The following is a 24,189-nucleotide window of genomic DNA, read 5'->3' on the forward strand; positions in this document are numbered from 1 at the left end:
CCGGCTAAGTAAGGTCTGGGCGTCCACTGTACTGTTAGTCCTTCCTTCCAGCTGCAACACTCGGTTCTCTCCCACCTGACCCCTTCCCTGCCTTTATTCCTGTTCTCCTACATACCACCACGCCCATCACGTCAACGCCACCACGCCCATCACGTCAACGCCACCACGCCCATCACGTCAGCACCACCTCACTGATCTTAAACCTCTATCTTCTTTATACATCATAGGTCATTCTTCATAAATCTGATTGTAAATCTTGAAGACATACATGTTCAGCTCTTCTTTTCCATTCTTTCTACCCCTGCCTTTGTTCACATCTTTCTAATTTCTCTAGCCTCTCCTAACTGGGTTTCTATCAATAGCTAGTTTTCAGTTTTCCCATATTCCCTGTTAATTCTTCCTCCGTGGGCATTCCCACGTTAGTCAGCTCCCTAAAATCTCATTTCCTTCTAGAGAAACAAATCCGTGTTGTCTTTATGACGACAACAAAGGACGTCTCAAGTTTTACCTATGCTAATCTGCTGGTCTTGACCAAGTACCATGAAATGGGAGGTCACATCCTGATACCCACCTTCCTCCTCACTTTCTCATTCCTACAAGACACAGACTTTACGTGTTGTTCCTGAGTCCCCCACCAGCTAACTTCTGTTCAACGTAGCTCTCATGGCTCCTCTTACAATGTCAACCACTAGGAGTACCTCCTTCCCAACTCTCCTGACCTCGCCCCTCAGTCTGCGCCACATCTCCTTTCCTGGGGGACTCTCCCAGCCCCCGTACTTCTCCTTAAGCTCCAGCCATTCTACATTACAGTATTTGTATTTACAAATCTGCATTTCCTATGACACCATGAAGTCCTGGAAGAATAAAGAGGTCTTTATCCCCACAGCCCTGACACAACGCCTGACACAGAGGGCGGTGCCAGGTCAAGCAGAAGGTTGAATGAGTAAATTAGCCAATAGTTAAATACTCTGCAAACCTGTGCATCCTTGACGTGCAAGGCTCAGCCAGATTTGTAAGAAGCCAATCCACAGTAAATACTGGGGATATTTAAGTTAATGGATATTTGCAGGAACTTTCGAAGTGGGTAGTAGTACACAGAATCCCAGATCAGTTTAAAATAAACCTAGTAGTTGTAGTCATCCCTGATTGTTATTTGGGTTACAACAGCTACTAAAGTTTACTTTCTGATTTTGAGCCCAGTACTTCCCACCTGCTTAGCCCTATCCTGGCATCAGAGGTCAGACCTCTTCCTTCTGTACATTCCTCCCTTGAATTGCCTCAGATCTGCCTTCTATTATACAGAACACAGATGTGTCCTCTATTATACAGAATACAGACATGCCCTCTATTATAGAGAATACAGATGTGCCCTCTATTATAGAGAATACAGATATGCCCTCTATTATAGAGAATACAGATTTGCCCTCTATTATAGAGAATACAGATATGCCCTCTATTATAGAGAATACAGATATGCCCTCTATTATAGAGAACATAGATATGCCCTCTACTATACAGAACACAGGTATGCTCTCTACTATACAGAACACAGATATGCCCTCTATTATACAGAATACAGATATGCCCTCTACTATACAGAACACAAATATGCCCTCTATTATACAGAATAGGATTGTTTTCTCATGCTGAGCTCCAGAGAGTGAGAGAAGGAACAAATTCATACCTGGAACTCATTCAGAAAGGTTCACCAAGCACAGGTCCTAACTCTGTAGCCTATTTCCTGAAACTGTGAGGGTAACAGCAGCCCAAACAAACCCACTCTGAAAATAAATGTGCAGCACTTCCTAGTTGCTATCTGGACATTGAAACTACATCTTTCCAATGAAATCTGTGGACGTGTGGCTCTAACCGGCCTCCACAGACCTGACTGCACAGAGAACTTGACTTTTGTTGAAAACACATTTTCATGTTTCCAAAATTCTGCTTCCCTTTGTTTCATCAGAACCTCTACAGGAATAGGTTATCTTGAGGAATACATGCTGGAAATTAAGCCATGACCCTTTTAGTCCTTGACAATGTTTTTATAAGTCTATGTGTATGGGGGTGTCTGTGTATGGGGGCGGCCCATGCACACACATGAACACATGACATACATGTGTGTGTATGTAGAGGCCAGAGCTTAGCATCAGAAATCTTTCCAATCACTCTGTGCCTTATAGGTCCAGGCTTTGTCCCCCATATGAACACATATGGCTTCATATATTGTCTCCTATAGTTAGCTAGCTTTCTCTAGTAAGCTCATGTGACTGCTGTGAAATAAGATTATAGGTTGGCTGCTCCATCAGCCTTTCCATGGGTGCTGAGATTCGAACTCTGATCCTCACACTTGTGTGGCATGTGTCCCACCCACTGCACACCTCCTTGGCCCTTCCTTGGGATTTCTAATAGATCCTTCAAGCACAGAGAGGTGAACGATAAGAGAGAAGATGAAATCTTGATGCCTTATCTCTTGAATCAACAAGTCCATGTGTTGTTAGAGTCTGAACTCTATAAATGATGGTTTGAAATTGTCTGCAAAGAAACCTAGCCTCCATGTATGCTGTATCCAGCGTGGAGGGATAACAAGATGGACAGGTTTCTTCTCTGGAAATCAATTGCTCTTTTGAATGCTGGCGCACCCGAGGCCCTTTGAAATCTACCTAGACTGTTTCCTTCCTTCGGCGTGATGCTGAATAAATTGTCCTGAACCTTTTCTTTTTCTTCTAAAAATGTCAAGAGCTCACCTTTTACAGAGTACCTGGCTTGGGAGACACACTCAGCCAGATGCTATTGATTGCAAGAAGCCCGATAGAATGGCTATTGTAATGCTCCATATTAGAGGTATAAGGTCTGCCCAGAGCACATCCTCCGGCAGGCTCACCATTCCACCGTCATTCTCTATCAATATCTCTATATCTCTAAGGGAGCCTAAGGGGCTGGAGAGGTGGCTCAGTGGTTAGCAGCACTTGCTACACCTGCAGAGGGGACCTGAGTTCGGTTCCTAGCATCTATATGGTAGCTTACACTCATCTGTACCTCTTGTTCCAGGGGACATGGTGCCACCTTCTGCCCTTCTCAGGCACTGCGTACATCATGCACACACATCCATGCAAACAAGCACTTGTACACATAAAATAAAAAGTCAATAAATCCAAAAGCACTTTTTTAAAAAACGAGCAAGCCCAGTCCTTGAATCGTTACTTCTGTATATATTTTATCTTTACGCTGAAGAATCAACTCTTCGAAACAATGAATCTTATCTTGGTCAACTCTGTACTTCCTATAACTGTCTAGACTGCCTAATGTGGGCAGGAGATATGTTGCCCATATTTGTTTTCTACGCATAAATACAGGTTGGCAAATAGGACAGAGGATCCCCACCTCAATGGAAATAAATTTGCTTTAAAGCAGCCAAAGGGATGGAAAGACCATCCAGTTATAACAGCATAAGTAACAGATCAAAGAAAAGATGATTATAATGTCTTCAGGGTCGTGAGGGAAATAGAAGGGTGTGTGAGGGAGACTGAGCTGGCATCCCCTTGGAAAAGGCTAGAATAAGACAGTAAATGTCAAGCAAGCTGCATAGATGGCAGAATCTACACCAAAGACTGAAAATAAGATGGAAAACCTGGAGTGTTGGAAGCAGACGTATCTCAGGGAAGTTCGATCCTTGTGGCAGACAAGAACTGAGCTCAAAGCATTTTGGATATAGGAAAAGGTGTGTCCATAGGTCTACAAACAAAGGAGACTATAGGGCTAGGGCGGTCAGAATTAGAGAAATAGGGACCAGAGGGACCATGATAAGAACGGCGTGAAAACTACAAAAGAGTCATGTGCTTTGTAATACATATGAAATAAGCAGAGAGTGTTGTAAGGGTTCCAAAGGCATCGAGAAAGCCAAGACTTAAAACAGAGATGGCCCAGAAGTAGCAGGACATACCTTAATTCTCCTCTAGGGGGGAGGAGGTCAGGGATGGTCTCTAGCTACACAGTAAGTCCAAGCCACAGGGACAGGCTTAAAGGTGGAGATGAGGCCGGGCTGCATCTCCATGGTAGTGCAGTTGCCCAGCATCACTGTGGCTGGGTTCAGTCCCCAGAACTGCCAAGGACAGATGCTAGCACAGAAGTACTTGAGAGACACTGTGGTTGGAACTGGAGTGACAGCAGAGAGAAAGGACGATTTGGAATCTGCCTAGCTCAGTGACCAGAGAGCAGGCGTGGTGAGTGCCTTAAGGTGATAATTCTGTTCATCTATGTTGCCTAAGAAAATCAATCCATGGCCAAGCTTTAGGAGGTAGTGAAGAATCTTGAGAAACTGGGAACTGAGGCCAGGTCAGGAAGTATTCCAGGGAAGACAGATTGAATAGCCCACGGTATGAGAGGCAAGCAGAAATTCTAACTTACTGAACCGTGATTCTGCGAAATACCTGATTGTGCTTCCTTCTAGATAACCCAAGAGAAGAGCATCGAAGTTTCAAACTCTCAGATTTTCTTCCAGCCTTGACTCAAATTACTCTCAGAGCAATGCCCAGACATCAGAAACTTCCCAGAGCAGAGGAGGCATTCCAAAGTAAAGCAGGAAAAGAAACAAACCCATGTTTGGAAATGTGTTTTTTGTCTCTTCTACAATGAGCCTTAAATCCACAGATAAGGGCTCGTTGGCTTGAGGGAGCCGTGTCGTTTCACAGGAACGTATTTTATCCTCACAATAAAAACCTCATTGTGTCATTTTTGCCAGGAGTTTGGGTGACACCGCGACACATTATCATCAATTCTACAACCGTGGAGCTATATTGGAATCCTCCAGAAAGGCCCAACGGCCTCATTTCTCAATATCAGCTGAGGCGTAATGGAAGCTTGCTTCTCGTGGGGGGCAGAGATAATCAGAGTTTCACTGATAGCAACCTGGAGCCCGGCAGCAGGTGAGTGAGGGAAACTTCACCCGCCATACTGTTAGTTAGCTTCCCAAGCTGTTTAAGGTTGAAAAAGAGTAGTTCCCATTCAAATGTTACTCAATTGTTGAGCTGTGCCGTAACGGATAACAGCGCTAAATTGTTGTTAGTTTTGAGTCTATATGATAACCTTTTCACATAGGAATAATTCGTCCTCTGTTTTGGCATGAAAGCATGAGAAATTCAAATATATGAAGTATAACGTCCAACTTCAAAAATTATCAAGTGGTGATTAAAGTGTACATTTCCGAGCTAGCAGTCAAAGGGGTTGGGAGAGCCTGTACCCCTCACCTACCACTTCTTCCCTTCCTCCCCTTGACTCGCTCTGCTAGGTCGGCAGGAGCCACACATCTGCAATTCATCCCCTCTCATTTCTCAGCAGACACAAGATAAACCTTACATCAACAGATGTTTCGGTGCAGAGAACAGAGAATAATTTAGTTTTATTGTGGAGAATAACAGATCAATTTAAATATCTCTGCCTCTAAATGAATCTCCCTGAAAACTCAACCCATTTAGAAATAGAAAAGACTAAATTGAATTTTCACAGCCCAATAGCGCACTCCAAGACATTCCTGAGATCCTCGGGAGAAGCCATGAGCGACTACAAGGTTCAGCGTGGAGTCGGGAGGCAGCAATAGGGACGTTCTATGGAGGAGCGCTGTCTGTGCCAGAGCGTATGCTTACAGTAGCGTTTCTCACAGAAAATAATTCACAAATTGTCACAAATTTGCAACAATGTTGCGGTCCCTCGAAGACTGGCTGAGTATAGCTTTGGTTTCCTCAGGTACATTTACAAGTTGGAAGCGAGAACTGGAGGTGGTAGCAGTTGGAGTGAGGACTACCTTGTCCAGATGCCTCTGTGGACCCCAGAAGACATTCATCCCCCATGTAATGTCACTGTGCTGGGCTCTGATTCCATATTTGTAGCATGGCCAACACCAGGTAAAGAAAGACACAGACCCGTCCTCTGTCTCTCTGTGTGTGTATGTGTATCTCTCCTCTCTCTTCTCTCCTCACTCCTCTTCCACCTCACCCACCTCTCTCTGTGTCTCTCTCTTCTCTCCTCTCCCCTCTCTCTTCACCCCTTTCCCCCATCACCTACCTCTCTCTATGTGTCTACGTCCTTGTGTTTCTCTCTGTGTCTCTGTCTTTCTCTGTCTCTCTGTTTCTCTCTCTGTTTCTGTCTCTAACTCTCTGTCTCTCTATTTGTCTCTGTTTCTTTCTTTGTCTCTGCCTCTTTCTCTGTCCTCTCCCCTCACCCCCAATAGTTATCAGCCTTGGTGTCAAACTCCTTCACCTACTGACCTATCTCACTGACCACCTGCACATTTTATGGTGTCTTTGCCCTAAAGGGACACCAAGTAAAATGAAGTCAATAGAGACCAGACTCTTCCCACGTGCTGGAGATAACTTAGAGTCAGAACTATGGCTTCTCCAATCCAGATTCTCCAAGAGTAGTAAGAGAAGGTCCAGGAAGCTAAGTAGAGTGGCCCAGAGGATTATCAAGTCATCTTCCTCTTGCTCACCTGAAAACTGAGCACTTGTGAGTTTGAAATTTTCCTTATGACTACAGAATTAAAACAAACAAGAAGATGTCCAAGATTCAGGAACTCATAGCACCACTTGGCAGACCTTTCACAGTTTATCTAGCTTGATACCATTACAGCCAGATAGAATACAGGACCGTTAGTTACTTGTTGAGACGTGTTTTGTGTCCTAATACATGGTGGGCTTTGGAGAAAGTTCCCTGGGCTACTGAGAAGATTGGGAGTTCTACATTCAGTAGATGTCTACTAGGTCCATTTAATTCATGATGTCATTTGACTCCAATGTTTCTTTGATGGTATTTTTGGTTGGTTGGTTGGTTGGTTGGTTGGTTGGTTGGTTGGTTGGTTTTGGGTTTTTTGGTCTTGATGATCTGTCTTTGGGTGACACAGGGGGTACTGAAGTCACCCACTATCACTGTGCTGGTATTAATCCATGATTTTTAGATACAGTCGTATGTGTCTTATGAAACCATATGCCCATGTATAGTGAGTGTGTATCTATAATGCTAATGTCCCCTTAGCATGTCCTGTTGTTAAATTCCATGTGATAATATGTACGTCTTCCATTTGGGGCTTCAAGACAATTTCACAGATATTAGAATAGCAATGCCTAGTCATGTCTTAATTCTTTTTGTTTGGAATCCTCCTATCTAGCCTTTTATCTGAAGGTGGTTTCATCTTTGATGGTGAGGTGTGTGTTCCAAAGGCAGCAAAAACAGGGAATCTATTTGTCATCCAACCTGTGTGTCTGAGTCTTTTTCTTCAAGAGTTGAGATCATTAATATTGAGAGTTATGGAAAGGTTCACATTCATTCTTTCATTCTGTTGATTTTGCGATTCTGTTGATGTGGCGGCCCTCTTCTGATTGAAAGTCCTGGTGTTACTACTTACATGTAAGGTGTTTCAAAGGTCAAATGATGTTGTTTATGTAGCCAGCATTTATTACCTAGGTTTGGGTGATAATTCTATAGATATGGGTGATCTTTTACATTCAATTCTTAATACCTTCAACACAATCCTTTTAGTAACTCATTTTTATTTAGTTTGTGGGCCAAGGAGATGGTTCATCAAGAACAGGTAAAGGCATTAACCCAGCTGCAAAGCCTGATGACGTAAGAGCCCTCATACAAAGCCTGATGCAGTAATGTGCACCTGAAATCCCAGCACTCCCATGCAAGATGGGAAGCAGAGGCAGGAAAATTGGCTGGAATCCGGAGGGGCAGCTATGCTGGAGTAGATAACACTGAAGAATCAAGAAAGGCCTGCCTGGACAAAGGGGAAAAACGAGAACTGGAGGTCCTAAGGTGTCCCCTGACCTCCATGTACACACAGTGGCACATGCATGCACACACACACACACATCATACATAGACACACACACTTACTTTTAAAATGTATTTTATCTAGCATTTGCTCCAATGCCTTCGTTTTCAAAGTGCTAAAAGCACTTAGTTCAATGTAGGGTTGAAATTTCTCAAATGTTCTTCAAACCTCCTAGCAGTGTGTTGTTTTCTTTTATGAATGCAACATCAGATTTTTGTGCTGGCTCTATAATATTTTCAATAAGAGAAGTCTCATTGTGGAATGAAAGATAACCTTTGCTTATAAAATGTAACACTAACTCTTTCCTATCTCAAGACTGGTAGGAATTTTTAATTTAGTCTAGACTAAGGGAAAATGAAGACCTGCATGCTAACTCTGACAAGTCTATAATTCCCAGGCCTCTCAGTGTTTTAGATGCATAAGACCCATTACAGAAGCGTTGTGTGTGATGCGTGGGGAAACTCTTTTTCTGGTGCCTGGAAGGATTCCAGACTCAGGAAGCATCAGGTGACTGTGCCCTATGTGTCACGTGCAGTTGATTCTATCAGAAAGCATCTCATAACTTGGAGAATGATATTTTTTTCTGTTCACACTAGTCACAAAGGTGTGTTCGAAGCAGAAGGAAGACACACTTGCTGCAAGCAATGATGCTTATGTAGTTACAGTTGGGAATTTTCCAGATCTTCCCCCAAATTCAGAAGTTCGAATTGATCGCACCACCGACAGGGCTGGATACCAAGTCAAGGAGTGCACATCTGAAGTTTCCAGCCCGGAACAGGCACTAGAATCCTGGAGATCTTATTCAAAAAGCAAATCCTCATGCTGAGAGGTTACTGCTGGGTAGCGGGCAGAAAGCCCTGGGTCCAGTCTCTAAGCATCACTTAAGCCAGGCACGTGCACACTGGTAATTCTAAAGCTCCAGAGGAGGAGACAGGAGGATCAGTTTAGGGTCATCCTCTGCTAAACAGGAAGTTGGAATTCTGCCTGAGTCTCACGAAACTCTGTCTTGAAAGAAAAAAGTAAAAAGAAAAATATAAATTCTCCACTGGAGGCTCGTGGAAAAAAGATTCTCTTGAGGTGCAGTCAAGAAATGTAGGTTTGTTTGTTTGTTTGTTTGTTTGTTTAAGAAAGCTCCTCACTGGACTCAAATGCACCACCAAGTTTAGCAACCTGAATCCCTCATACCAAACCAACACGGTCAGTAATACTAACTCCTGGAGATAGAAATCAGTGGCTTTCTCTTGAATGTGCAAAGCCAAAATATTGATTGAATTAATTGATTTATTTTCACGTGTATTTTGTTGGGATCAATATGGACAGAGTAACCTCAGGCAGGTGAGTTGCTGGGAGCAAATAGTCTATGTGGTTGCTTGGCAACAGAAGAATTACCTAGGTAATTAACTGGATTTCGGTTTTCAAATTATGTTTCCAATTCTATCAATAAACTACATCTTAGATCATGTCTATAAATCCTGCTGGTAAAAGCAATGAGGACACCCGGGGGAAGGGTGACTGTGATAGAGCTGATCTTATAGACATGCATTTCTTTTTTTTTTATTTTTTATTAGATATTTTCTTCATTTACATTTCAAATGCTATCCCAAAAGTCCCCTATACCCTCCCCCTGACCTGCTCCCCTACCCACTCACTCCCACTTCTTGGCCCTGGCATTCCCCTGTACTGGGGCATATAAAGTTTGCTAGACCAAGGGGTCTCTCTTCCTAATGATGGCTGACTAGGCCATCTTCTGTTCCATATGCAGTTAGAGACACGAGCTCTGGGGGTACTGGTTAGTTCATATTGTTGTTCCACCTATAGGGTTGCAGAACCCTTCAGCGCCTTGGGTACTTTCTCTAGCTCCTCCATTGGGGGCCCTGTGTTCCATTCTATAAATGACTGTGAGCATCCATTTCTGTATTTGCCAGACACTGGCAAAGCCTCACAAGAGAAAGCTATATCAGGGTGCTTTCAGCAAAATCTTCCTGGCTTATGCAATAGTGTCTGCGTTTGGTGGCTGATTATGGGATGGACCCCCCGGAGTCAAATGGATGTATCTGGAGGATATCATCCTGAGTGAGGTAACCCAATCACAAAAGAAGTCACTTGCTATGCACTCACTGATAAGTTGATATTAGCCCAGAAACCAAGAATACCCAAGATACAACTTCCAAAACACAAGAAAATCGAGAAGGAAGATGAACGCATGAATACTTCATTCCTCCCTAGAATAGGGAATAAAATATCCATGGAAGGAGTTGCAGAGACAAAGTTTGAAGATAAGACAAAAGGATGGACCATCCAGAGACATGCATTTCTTAAGGCCTACTATGTGTCAAACATTCCCAGGTTCCAGTGAATTCTCATGCAAATGGCAGGAGGTAATTCCACTTAGTAGGAATTTGTGGAATCTGCCAGAGGTCTCTGGGTATTGCCAGGATTCAAATGCAAATCTGTCCAACTGTTAGCTTTGAAGAGTATTTCCTTCCTGCTTTTAGTTTAACTCTTCCATCTTAAGTTTTGCACTTTTCCCTGGAAGTCTTACAAATGCATGAGGCATACCTGTTGCCTTATAAAGTGGCACCCAGAGGACTGGGCTGGCTGTTGGCAAAAATGATTCTAGGAGGATGGTGTTTTGTTGGGCAAGTCAGGAGCGGGAGAATTAATAGGGAAATTGTGACCCCCTCTAAGGGAAAAGAGGCACCAAGCTAAAGTGTGTGGATGAAACAGAAGATTCCATCTGCCCAACCCAGAGTCTGAAAAGAACTGACAGGATTTAGCAAAATCGCGCAAGAGCAGGAAGATTCCCTGCTAGGTGGGCATAGTAGAGGTCGAGAAATGTCTCAAACTCCTATGAAGATGTTATTCAAAGACGGGTTTATAGCCCTGTTCAAGATCCTCTGTCCTAGGCCAAACCAGGTCCATTTATCTCCTGTTTACCTGATAAATGTTAGTAGAAATAACTCCGAAGCACTCCAACCTCGGAAACATTAAGATGCCTGCTTGCCTGCTCTTTGTATGGTGTTTGAAGGTGGAGACCCACTTACACACACACATACACATACACACACACACACACACACTCACAATTTAAAATAAATCAGTGCTATAAAGGTAGTTGGATGGTTAAGAGCACTCACTGTTCTTCTGTGTGGCCCAAGCTAGATTCCCAGTACCTGCTTGGTGGCTCATAACCATCTGACTCAAATCCATGGCATCGGATGCCCTCTTCTGGTCTATGAGGGCACCGCATGCACACACATACACAGAAAAAAAATTTAAAAATGAAAAACATAAAAAAAATTTTTTTAGGGGTAAGGAGACACTATAGTAACTTACCTTCCATTTTTGACCATGGGGTAAACAGGTCTGAAAAGACTCTAGCCAGTTAATGTTCAGATTAGAGGTAGCATGAGCCACTTAGCTTCCTCCTAAAGTATCCTCTGACCCCTGGATCAGTACAGAACCAATTGAAAGAAAGGAGAAATATATGTAACCTTAATGGATGAAAAATTATAGAAAATTAAGAAGCAAAAGGCTTCATGGAATATAAACCATTTGCTCAGAGAAAGAACAGAGGCAGCTAGTCCTGCTGTTTGAGAACCCAAACATTCAAAATTATTTAAACTCTGCAGATAATAATGAGCCATTCTAATTTATCAAGATGATGACTATATTTTGAACTATCCACCCCTTAATCATGTCCTAATTAACAATACAGCCGCATTCAGCAAGCGCGTTTTTTTCCTCGCTAACGATGGTGAGTTATTTAAGTTTAAGGCATAATATTGAAACCTTGGCACTTTCCCTTGCCCATTTATCTTTTAGTCCATTAAAGAAAAGAATTGGCAACCATGCTTCTGCTGGGAAATCATTTTAATTAATCCTGCATGGGCACATAAATACTTTTTATTAATCACGTTTTGATAAAAGGTTAGCTAGCTACAATATAGACCATCTATAGACACAAGACCTGCCAGTGGGTGTTTGGTTACAGTCTTGGCTGTGGTAGATGGGGTTGAATGCTTGTCTGGTTACAAACAAACTGCATATCAACATTCGTAAATGGAATTTTAACCTTGCATTAATTTGGACGATCCAACATTGGCTCTTGTTTTAGTTGAGTGCAGTACGCAAATGACAAGGGCTAGCAAGTTTCAAAAAAGAAGAGGAAGCCCATCTACCGATGTATGCTTCCTATGCTCGTTAACAAGTGAGTGTATCTTCCATTACTGTGTCTTAGTACGAGCCAGGCATTTTTGTTGAGATAAACACCTCCCTTTCGATAACTGTCGCTTCATGTCTCATGTCTACTTTCTATATTTGTTTGGGGGGTTTTTTTTGTGACAGTGTCTCACTACCTCATATCCATGACGATCCCTCTGCGACGACAGGTGTGAGCCTCCACACCCAGCCTATTTTCTGTATTTTACCAGGGAGAAAAGTCAATGTTGATTTTTCAAACCATGACTTTCTCTAGGTTATTCACTGTGTAGCTATCAGAGGCAACTCACAGGGGTTTTATTGTCCCACGATTTTTCTTGTTAACCTTTTATTTTTTTAAAGCGTTTTAAGTTTAACATAACATGCAGTGTACTAAATGATGGGCTTAATTATGACACCGTCATATATGCATGTAAGGTCTTCTTCTGCTCATAGCCCCTCCCTCACTGTTGCCCTACGCCAGCCAGGCAGCTCGTGCTGGCCACCTGATGCTGCCCAAATGGTCATCTAGTTTGCCGCCACTTGTATGCACGTGTGTGTTCATAAATATTCTTTTAAATCCAGTTTCTATTTTTCTACCTACTTAATTCATATCACAAATATTTTTTTATCATTTCTACAATCTAGTTCAAAGTTAAAAAAAATAATTTTGCTCTAGATACAGAAAGTGTGAATGACTACCTTACAACTGCAGACCATCCCATGGTCCAGAGGGGTCATTTTATCTGGAGATCCGAATCTCACAAGAATGCAGAATGTACTTGCCTTTGGGTGGACTGAGTTCTTGTGTTCCCTTAATGGACAAGAATATATCCACTGATCCCCACTCAGGGATGTGGTAGGACACAGGACACCAGATCATGACGAGAGACACAAAGAAAATGTGACATCATGCCACCTCTGAGGAATGTACTGCCTGTGGGGGAAGCGAAGGCTGCAGAGTGTAGCTCTCAGCCTATGTCAAAATCCTGTACAGTTATCACCAAAGAGGTGAAGGTAGCCTGCTTCACTCTTTTCACCCCCAAAGAGGACATAATCGAGACATTCCTGGCCACACAGAGGAGGGTACCGGCCAGTATGTCAGAGACACTGCTTTAAGAGTAAACTGGTTTTTTAAGCAAACGTTGCTATCAAACTGAATTAATAGGTTATATTATTTTTTTACTCTTAGAATTGTTACTGCTCCTGCTCCTTAAAAAATTATTTTAAAAGGGCTTTTATGATTGACTTGGCCCGTTGTAAAGTATGCACCTGCTGTGAAATGAAGCCATGGAGGAAAAAAAAAAGTTGAATAATTTAACTTTTTTATTTGTAAAGATAATCAGGGTTTTTCTGATTACATCTTAACTTCATAAATGTTAAATAACCTATCAGCATCTAGTTGTTGTAAATTATGAAAAGGAACACCGCCAGGAATATTAACCAATACAACCCTTGTTCTTCAGAGAACGAGAAAATGTGTTATGGCAGCTTGTCACCGTGCGACTGGTAACTCTGACACCAAATAACAAAACTGCCATTTGCACTTAGGGTAGATTGGTTCACACTCGTTTCCGAGGCTCCTTTTGCTCTGACAGAAATGTATGAACTCGGGAACTAACCAAGTCGTAGTCTCCCCAGCTGATTCTAACAAATATGCCCATTTCATTTCATTTCATTTCATTTAGTCATCAGGGTACCAGGGGGGCTTCGTGGGCTCAGACTCATTGCAGATGGCTCAGGATTTCAGGGACACTGCAGTCGGTGTGTCACTGCCCTGCAAAGTGATGGCAGGGGTGGGACCCTCTTCCTAGATGTTTGTCAGAGTTTGACATGTCCACAGTTTAGAGGTACACTTTCTGTTCCAACACCTCATAGGTGTATGTAAAGGGCTCTCGTTGCCCATTTACTGTGAGGTGAAAAATACATTTCCTGGGTTCACGCTGTGGCTAGCCATGCTTAAACCTAGATCAATATTGTGTCTACCTCTGAAACACAGTAGAAGTTCAATCTTGTGCCCCAGCCCCGCTGGGAGCCCTGTCATTTTTGAACAGAGATGTGGAAGGATGAAGAGTGTGGAAGCAGCCAGTTGTAGGTACAGACTGGAGACAAAGAAACTGACTGCAGGCAGGTTGGGTGGGAGACGACCTGAAATTATCACCGAGGATGAACGACAGACTGTCTTCACGGCGCAGCTTGATCATATACAAGTACACACTTAAAAATCCAAACAAGAGAGGGTGAGGACAGTCACTCGCATGGCCGTAACATTCCTGTTTGTTTGGAAGAGCGGCTCTCTGTGAGAGGTGTGGGGTGCGTGTGAACACGGTTAGTACTTGTTATTACAGGCTGATCACCTTTTTCTTTCAAATCTGTCTTTCTTGTGTAGAGATGGAGGTTTTTGACAGCTTCTACCCTGTGGGAATGAACTGGAATACTTTGTGGTTTTATGTCACCCTTGCAAAGGTGCAGCTATCTGGTCAGTAGTGTCAGCCCTTTACAGAGGAAGCCACTGCTGCTCAGAGAGGTCACTTGGTGTGAGGTAATGACCGGAGAAATAGGGGCAGAGATGGCCTGATCCCAGTCCAATGTGCAGTTTATCGAGATCAATAACATGGGGGCGTGTTTTATATAAGTGTGTTTTCCAGACTTTTCCACAAGACCTACCCAAGGCACCAAGAGACAGAGTGAACTTGTAATCCTGAGGAATCAGCCTCGAGCACTGACCAAGCGTTTGCAGTTTCTTAGTTGCACACTGGGTCTTTTGATCCACCCAAGATTTGGCATCCTTGTGTTTGAGTGGTAGTTCACTGTGTTGGAAGGCATTTGTTACAAATCTCCATCACTGGAAAGTGATACATTGTATCAGAAAAACCTAAGAGAGCCCCCCCATCTCCCCACCCCACCCCAGTACCAGGTTCTGTGTCTGTTCTTCTAGACTCATTGTATCATCCTACAAGACAGACCTACAGGACAGACCGCAGCCCCCTCCATTGATGACAGACTACATCAGGATAGTAAGGAGATAGACTCTAATGGGACTTGCAGTGATGAGGTGTTCAAAAATACTCCAGGTAGCAATTTCTCTGAACATATTGTCATGCTTAAAGGTTGAATTACAAGCTGAAAGCGCCCCTGGTTAGTTCTTCAGTCATCTCTACAGTGTCATGCGGTGCTCTCTGAAGGATGGAGTGGGAAGCCTGGTGCTACACCCTCAATCATGAATGAACTGAGAATCTCCAATGATCTCTGTAAACAGTTCTCTCCTTCCAACCCTCAAATTTTATTTAGTTACAGTAGCTTTCTGGGAACTTGGAACAATGTTCCTGATTTCATCTTGCAGTTGAGAATTAGGCCTTGAAGAACATCTTCTACACAAGTCCCTGATGTGTACTCATTAAACCAACCAAGAGAGAGGTAAACCTGTCTAAAGATCCTAAGGATCTGATCTTGTGATAGCTTTCTACCCATTCCTGAAAAGAAGTAATATAGAATTTTCTATTATCACATTGAACATAAGTGGCAGAAGCCAGACCAACCATTGGTTCTGTGACTACACCCTATCATGTGTTCATGGTGAATTCATTTTAAGGCAACATGGAGAGGCTGAAAATTGAGTTGTTCTCTGAGTTTCTCGTTCTTTCCAGCACATGTGTGCTTCAATGCGAGTTTCCTCCACAGTCCTATGAGTGACTCACTCTGACACGATCTCTGTCTCTAACCGCTTAGGCTCGTAAAACTTTTTATGACTTTACCAAATAGTTTTCTAAATCCAGACATTTAAGGCAGAAAAACTCACAGCCAAGTTTTATGAACAAGGAAAAGTGAAATTCTAGTCATTTCCCATGCCTCAGATAAGAAAATCATGTGTTTCCAAAGGTTTTTGTCTTAGAATATTCTTTAACATGAGCCCACATGTGTCCAGGATGTGTGGGTCTCAGGCTAGGAAACTTGGTATTTAGAACTTAGAATCTTAACCTCTAATTTTCCTGTTCCATTAATGGCAATTTGACCCGTTCCGAATTGGTCTACTTGTCTACACAGCTTTTCTCAGCCCTGCCCTGTAATTTTCTTTTCCTGTTAGCTTAACCTAAGATTCTATTTTCAAAGCTTAGAAATATAAGCTTCGCTCTGCATTCGGACCGACCGTATTATTACTACTCACAACCAGCCAGAGCGCAATCCAGAATGAGTGGCTTTGACTTAACTGAGATTTAATTTTCTTATCTTTGGGGGGTGGGGAGGGAGCTTGGCATTCAAGAGTATTTGCTGCTCTTCTGGAGGCCCTGGTTCAGTTCCACACTCCCACACCCACAACTGCTTGTAGCTCCAGGTACAAGGGGGAAATCTGATACCCTCTTCTGGCCCCTGTGGGTACTACACACAAAATGCAAATACCACACTCAGGCATTCACATTAAATAAACAAACAAACAAACAAACAAACAAACAAGTAAATAAGTAAATATTTCTAAAAGAGAGAGGTTACCATTATCCTAATGTCTAATTCATTCGTTTAATTGCCTGATGAATGATTGAACTTCTACTCTATGCTAGAAGCTAGACACAGGAGCCTTGTTCACAAAAATAACAGCCTCCAAACTTTTGAAGCCGGTGTTCTGCTATTAAGAGAGACGTTGGCCCTGTGGGGCAGGGCAGGAATTCTGAGAAGCTGTTCTTCTGGCTTGCATTACTGCTGCAGCCATCATGCTACGCCTGATCCCGACCTCCAGTCTCAAGCGTTAATCCATCATTCGCCAGGCAGCCATGCTTTAACACATTCAAGTTCTTCTCTTGTTGTTTGTATATAACCCCCAAATTTCCTGCAGAGATCATGAAATCTAATGGCCACTTGAGTTAACCCAAGGGATTCCTTCAGGTCCAGGCTTGGGGATATGAAGAATGGTGTCACCATTAAGTGAAACTTAGGGACCCTAAAGTTTGTCCACTGAGGGTGAGAATCGGGGAGGCAGGCATAGCTCACTCTGATTGCCATCGCCTGTCAAGATTAAGTTCACTCTAGGCATGGGAAATGGCTCAGATAGGGAAGAGTGCATTACACAAGCATCAGGACCGAAATTTGATCCCCAGACTCAACGTTAAAAACAGATAAAAAATTTAAAAAAATAAACAGGTATGGTATACACACTTGTAATTTAGATCTTGAGTGGCAGAGACAAATGGATCTCAGGCCCTCACCAGCCAGCCAGCCTAGCCTATTTGATGGGTCCTAGGTCAGTGAGAGAGCCTGGTTCTAAAAGAGAAGATGGTTTCTGACAGTAGCAACAGCCAAGGATGCCCTCTGGCCTCTACATGCATGCATGAATCTCACACACACACACACACACACACACACACACACGTCCATTCACATGTTAGTATATGCACGCATGTATACATGTGCACACACTGCTCAGTCTGGGTTGCTAGGCTCTTCCCAATCTAGCATATTTCTAAAGAAGACCATGGGGCAACAGGGTGCTAATCTTGCCAGTGCCCTGTTTGTACCCACCGTGCACACAATTCCAAGCACCCCAGGGTCAGTCAACTCTCCCCCCACCCCCGTTGGGGCTCACACCTATACAAGGAGAGCCACCTTTCCTCCTGTAGACCTCACCCCTCAAGTGTCTTCAGGTGCTGTGACGTTCACTCTGTGAGGTTGTCAGTGGGTTTACTAGTTTCTATGGTAACTACAAACCTATTGATACGTAGCATGTAACTAACTGTAAATGTCCCACAGTCCCCCGTCAGTGAGATAATTCAATCAGAGCCTCTATTACAGTCTCCATTCAAAGCTCATCTTCTTGCCTTTAAAAGTGTATGTTTCTTCATGACCATATAAAACTTAACAGGCATTTAATTATAGGAATAGATTTTTTTAAAAACCCACTACTTTCTTTAGGAAGTGCTGGTGAAAAAAAAAATGACAGTTATTGGACCCAAATTTCTATGCATTTAAGGTCCGTAAGTCTCACTGACAGAGTGGACTGTCCTAGCTCAATAATTAATGCCCTGGGAAGTCTCCAGGTAGACAGTGATTTGGATATTTTATGGGCTATTATGTCAAAGATCCATGTCAGACAAGATGCTTACACAATGATCTGCAGAAAAATTATTGTCACAAGCAAACTGGAGTTGTGTGTGTGTGTGTGTGTGTGTGTGTGTGTGTTTTAATGCACTTTAAGTAAACCTAGGGAGGCTGTGATGCCCTCCTTAATTGCCGAATGTTTTAAGTGACAGGTGCCTTCATTTTCACTTACCGTTAGAGTGGATCTTTGACTACGACCACTGTGAATGTTTAAACAGCTCTTGCCTTTGGAGCACACACTGTAGTGTTTTCCAACTTGTGTTCTGCACAGCTTCAGTGCTACCCCAAGTCATCCGTTACCTTTCAGAGGTAACCTTGTGTGTGTGCATCATTCTGAGGGGACGGAGGCACTGATGGCCTTGCATGAGGTAATTATGCATCTTTCTTTCTCTTTCTCTTTCTCTCCCACTTCACAGGGAACCTGCTTCCCAAAATTCCAGTCGAGTACAGCATCTTACTCAGTGGCGGGAGTGTGACGCTCTTAGTCTTCTCTGTCAGACACCGGCAATCTGCACACCTGAAAAACCTGTCTCCGTTCACACAGTATGAAATACGGATCCAAGCCTGCCAAAATGGTGACTACCTTTTAGAAATTTGACCTGGGCTTGTGCAAAAAGTGTCTCAAAACATTTTTTTTCCTTAGGAAAAGAACAGTCAAAATACAAAGAGTAATGATTAATTTCTGACTTGTAGTAGAATGATTGCCCAGAAAAATCAGAGCCTGGCATTCATTGAAGCATTCGACATCCCTACACATTGCATGAATATTTAAATACATAAAAAATACATTAAAAAGCCACATTAAAATGGTAGCTTTGTAAAACCTTGTTTTATAAGGCCTTTTAAAAGAAAAACACATAGCTCGCAGAGAGGCCATTAGGAACATAAAACAAAATAGGCACTAGAATAAATTTCATAGAAAATGTATTAAACTTGATTTTATTTAAACATTTTCAGGAGGGAGAAGGGGAAAGTTATTTAAGATTTGCAGCCAAGCTTGGTGGTACACGACTTTAATCCCAGCATTTGGTGGAGCAGAGGCAGGCAGATCTCTGAGATCGGAGCCAGCCTGGACTACAGGAGTTCTAGGATAGCCAGGGGCTGCCTTGAAAAAACAAACAATAGGAAAAAGTTGAATTGTGCAAAAACGAGTGTATATTTGATGGTGTTTCCTTGGAGCCAATGCCTTGGGTCTGTGCTTTAGCCTGTGGCCTGGTGGAAACATTGCTATCTTAGACAGAGTGTATTCCACTCCTTCTTACCTGTCATGGAGGACTGAAGAGACATAAACTGATACTCAGAAAATATGGAATCCAGAGAGAATATTACACATTATTTCCATGTGGGAAAAGCAAACTTTTAATGCCAGGCAGTGTGGTACATGCCTTTAATCCCAACACTTAGAGGCTGAAGCAGACAGATCTCTGCCAATTCAAGGCCAACCTGGTCTACCCAGCAAGCTACAGGATAGCCAGGGCTACATAGATTCTGTCTCAAACCAACAAATAGATCATATTGTGTGTAGTAGTATAGTACAGCCTATATGTGACAGATAATCCCTGGTTGCTAAGTGAGATGCAGTTCACACAGAGATAGCATCTTGTTTCACCTTGGAGAAGGCTTCCAGTCTATAATCTCCCACACGCCTTGTCTCGTTGCCCTAGACGTGGCTCAAGCCTCAGAGATGGGCTTGATGATTCGTATCAGAAACCCCAAGTCCATTTGCTGACTTTGCCCTACAAGCCAGGCCGTGGTTTGTTTCCAGGGTTTGCTCTCCGTGATCCAGCCTCTCACTCAACAACATGGAAATAGCTTCTTCATGAAGCTCTCTTGACTTAAGGGCAAAATCACCACATGCCTAGAACGATGCTGTGGGTGACCAAGAGACTTGGAGTTACATGTTCAATGTCAGTGCAACTGAACAACAAGGTTAGTTTAACGCATTAAGTACTAGTAAGTTTTGCACACTCGTGAAATTCAAACGGCATCACTGTTTATCTAGAATAACCACAGCAGAAATGGAAGCTGGGTCAATCAAACCTGTGGTTTCTTGCCTACCTTAGTGTAAGCAGATCGTTGCTGAATAAACCATCTAAACATGATTTTATATTTTAATGTTTAAATTCCATGGGCACCCATAGGAACACACTGAATCATGTATGCAGTGTACCCAGACATCATTTTGATAGCACTGTTACCCTCCCACATGGCTGTGTGGCACTTTGCCTGGCTGGACAAATTAATAAAGCCCTGGGTTGCTTTTGCAGGGGGCTGTGGAGTCAGCCCTGGGACATACGTCAGAACGCTTGAAGCAGCACCCGTGGGTCTGATGCCCCCTCTTCTGAAGGCTCTGGGGTCATCTTGCATAGAGGTTAAGTGGATGCCACCAACGAGACCCAATGGAATCATCACTAGCTATGTCGTTCACAGGTGAGAGGTTCTCATTTGGGGATTCGTGCCATCCAAGGGCTGCAGAATCTCGTGCATGGTCCACATGCACAGGGGACAGAAGGGCATTCATGTGCTATGGAGCACATGCAGGTGGAGACTGTTGGAAACTGTGACCTCCCCTCTGGTACACTGCCCAATACCAGGGCCCACAGTTACTGTGACCCTTTCCTTGAGATCGGTTTGACAGTTGAGAGACTAGAGCCCTTGTCTTCTGTTTTGTTTTGTTTTACCTCCATGACTCCTACCATACGTGCTGCCATCTTTGTTTTTCCTCATCTTGTCCATGTTTCTTTGCTTCTTTGTGTTTGTGCAATTCTAGGTCAAAACCAGGGCCTCATACATGGTAAGCAACTATTCCTCTGAGCCATATCCCCAGACCTTCCATTCAGCTTTAAGCCTCTTTTCTTAGATAGCTTGTGGTATGTTTCTCCTCACCGTGTGCAGAATTTATTGCACTGATCTCCCTAATATAAGGAAGTGAAAGCAGGAAGAGAGGAAATGGGAAAGGCAGGAAGGACATGGCTGAGGAAGGATGGAGAGATGAAGATGAGGAAGGACAGGAGTGGAGAGGGAAAGAAGGAGGGGAGGGGAGGGGAGGGGAGGGAAGAGGAGATAGGAGAGAAATGAGAGAAGGAAGAAGAGACAGAAACAGAGACTTATAGAGGGAAGCTGAAAATAAAAGATGGGTCAGAGGCAAAGGCCCTGTGTGCTTGATCCCTACAGCAGAAAACACAGACAGGTATGGCTGGCAGGCAGCACTACACATGACGTTCCACTACAAAAGTCACAGAAGTCACAAACTGCAGCCTGCTCCCCACCCCTACCCCTGCCATCCCACCCTCTGGTAGTCTCCCTGGCACTTTCCACTGCTCTTTGTTTGGTCTATGAACCCAGGACCTTCAGTGATAGCTCCTGTAGGCATTAGACCCTTTATTCAGACCCTCTTCAGTGATCAGCTAAGGGTTTGTAGGCAAAAAAAAAAAAAAAATGGGAAGGGAGAAACTATGGTTACATTTCTGTCTATGTAAGGGGCATTGCCTAAAATGATCAAGCCCGACTTTTCAGCAGACAGTAATTTGAAAAATAATGTTTCTGATTCAAATACATGTGGGCATACAAAAACATGCAAATACACACTTTACACTAAGCACTTTAGTACAGGATCTCAGATATCCAGCCTCCAGAAATGATTTTCTTCCAATTACTCAATGCTAATTGCACGGGAGAGGTGCAACAAAATCCTGCTCTGAATGAAGGGAAATAGGCCACTGTCAGAGAGCCAGACAAGGCTCCAGTCTGTTGGTTTTGTAAACAAAGCTCCTGATTACAGTGAACATCCCGTGGCAGCTACAGCAAAGGGAAACAGGAACCAGAATGCGGAAAGGCCGCTTCAGTGAAAAATACTGTAAATTGAATTTGACAGCATTTGATGGCATTTGATTATTCTAGTCACAGGCAAACAATGATATAAAGAGTAATATGAAACAGAATGTGTTACTGCCTAGCCGACTCCGACGCAATAAACCTTCCCCCAGCGTGACACAATCACTTCACCATCATAATTGTGGCCTGTTTGATACCTCCGAGTACAGCGGAAGGGCGCTGACTGACACAGATACATTTTGTTTTTTATTTAAAGTGAAATGAAAATGGTGCACCGGGGCCCCAGATACAATCGTTATATTCACCTGCCGAGGCATGAATCACTTGGCAGTTATTCCGGCTGAAGTTTAAATGTGCTTAGACAACAACAATATCAAATTTTTCTTAGATAGCTGCAGAAAAAAAAAAATCAGAAATTTGTAAGGACAGAAATAGCATGTAGGCACACAGTTCTTTTTCATCCTGCGATGACGACGACGACGCAGGGCCCCTTGCATGGCTCCGGCTGGAGCCTGCAAGCTTCTGAGGAGCTTACACAGAGCAATTCCTACTCCATCACTCGCCTGCTGTCTTCTGTCACCAAAGGAAACAGGGTCAGCCGAAACCAGAGACAAGGCTTGGCCTATGCAGATATTCTCATCAAATCACAGGAAGCTAACATGCCGGTTTCATTTTGAGAACGCTTGTGGCAATTCTCACTGATCCCCTGAATTACTCCCCGCCTCTCTTCTGTTATTTTAATATTGCTTCTATGTATCATACTGTTAAAAATAGAAAGTGCCTACCCTAATAAGGTGATAAGATGTTTATGATCTCAAGAACTAAACAGAATAGTCCACGTGTCATGTTTCATATTGCTGAGACTCAGGGAGGAAGGCTTCAGCTCTTCTCATGGTTACATGGGTGGGGAAGGCGTGGCGCTGTTCCAGGTAGACAGAGTGGCTTCTATCCACAGCAGTGGGCGCTAGTTGGCTTCTTCATGTCACATTGGATCAACAGCAGAAGCTGAGCCCACCCGCAGCTCTCGCCTCTGTTCCTAAGCCCATACCTCTGCTCGCTCTTATCCCAAAGGTTCCACAACCTCTCAAAACAGCACCACCAACTGGAGACCAAGGGTTCCAACACCTGGGTCTGTGAGGGGGGGTTCCATATTTAAGTCCCCATAACCTGTTAATGACAGACTCTTGATGTGAATATCCCAGCTTAAAATTCCAGTTACCTACACTTGTTGACTCCATACAAGTCTTATGGAAGTTTTCTGTAAGGGTTTTTCATAATCAGTGGGGAAGTTTATAGTATTGTTTTATAGCTTATTTACTATCAAGAATCAGGCAAGGTCAGCCTGCATGTTCATATCTTCCTCAAAGAGAGGTTGGTTAGCATAAAGATTCTTCAGTTTAACCACCTTGTCAGGTCCACAGCCTTATAAATGGTAAAATTCTCCATCTTCAAAATCCAACCAAGATGCATTGGATTAGGAATTGACGAAACACTTAGTAAAATTATCTCCACCCAATAGGAGCTTCCATGTAAATAGAGATGAAATTACACAATGCTTATAGTCTCAGGAAGCTTCCCTTGTAAATGAATAATGATATTTGAACTATCTATGTGCATTAGAAGTCAAAAGTCCATACAAAGACACCTTAACACTGTGAAGAAGGAAAGAAAGAAAAAAAAAAAGGTGAAACGTCCTTTGGGTATTAAAAAAGACTTTAGGGTGGTGTTTCCAAGCAGGAAACAGAAATGCTTCCATAGAATGGATGGGTAAACTGACTGAGATAACTGAGAAAGGGCAACCATTAAAGCAAAGGCAAAGAAGCGGTGATGAAGTCTAATTTGTATTGTGTGAAAAGGCAGATGTGGGCATTGAGTTAGATGATAAATAGCTTAGATCTATACATATGTGTCTATCCATACCAAGGGACACAGCTCTTTATACTTTAATTCTTATTACTAATGATCTTACTATTACACAAGACAAGATAAACAGAAAGTGTGATGGATAACAGAATGTGAGGCATGCAAGAACTCATCAGAAACTTTAGAGGTGCATTACTTACCTTTCATTGCTGTGACAAAACACCAGGACCAGAAGGGGTTTATGGATAAATGGGTTTCTTTGGGCTCATGTTCAGAAGGGGGAGAAGTCCATAATGTTGGGGGATGGGTGGTAGCAAGAAGCCAGAGTGAGAAACTGAGAGATCACATGTTTAACTACAAAAAGAAGCAAAGAAAGACCT

At 43.0% G+C, this 24,189-nt stretch overlaps 1 protein-coding gene across 2 annotated transcripts in view; it reads left to right on the forward strand.

Annotated features, from left to right (window-relative positions):
* The window catches only part of Ush2a (usherin), a 702,660-nt gene that overhangs the window by 581,372 nt on the left and 97,099 nt on the right, over positions 1 to 24,189 (forward strand). For both annotated transcript variants that reach the window (NM_021408.3, XM_017319869.1), the window contains 4 exons: positions 4,739 to 4,922; positions 5,740 to 5,897; positions 18,529 to 18,687; positions 20,380 to 20,542. In NM_021408.3, coding sequence (NP_067383.3) covers positions 4,739 to 4,922; positions 5,740 to 5,897; positions 18,529 to 18,687; positions 20,380 to 20,542 — 664 coding nt within the window. The remainder of the gene's footprint in view (positions 1 to 4,738; positions 4,923 to 5,739; positions 5,898 to 18,528; positions 18,688 to 20,379; positions 20,543 to 24,189) is intronic.

This window comes from Mus musculus, chromosome 1 (genome assembly GCF_000001635.26).
Source record: "Mus musculus strain C57BL/6J chromosome 1, GRCm38.p6 C57BL/6J".
NCBI lineage: Eukaryota > Metazoa > Chordata > Mammalia > Rodentia > Muridae > Mus > Mus musculus.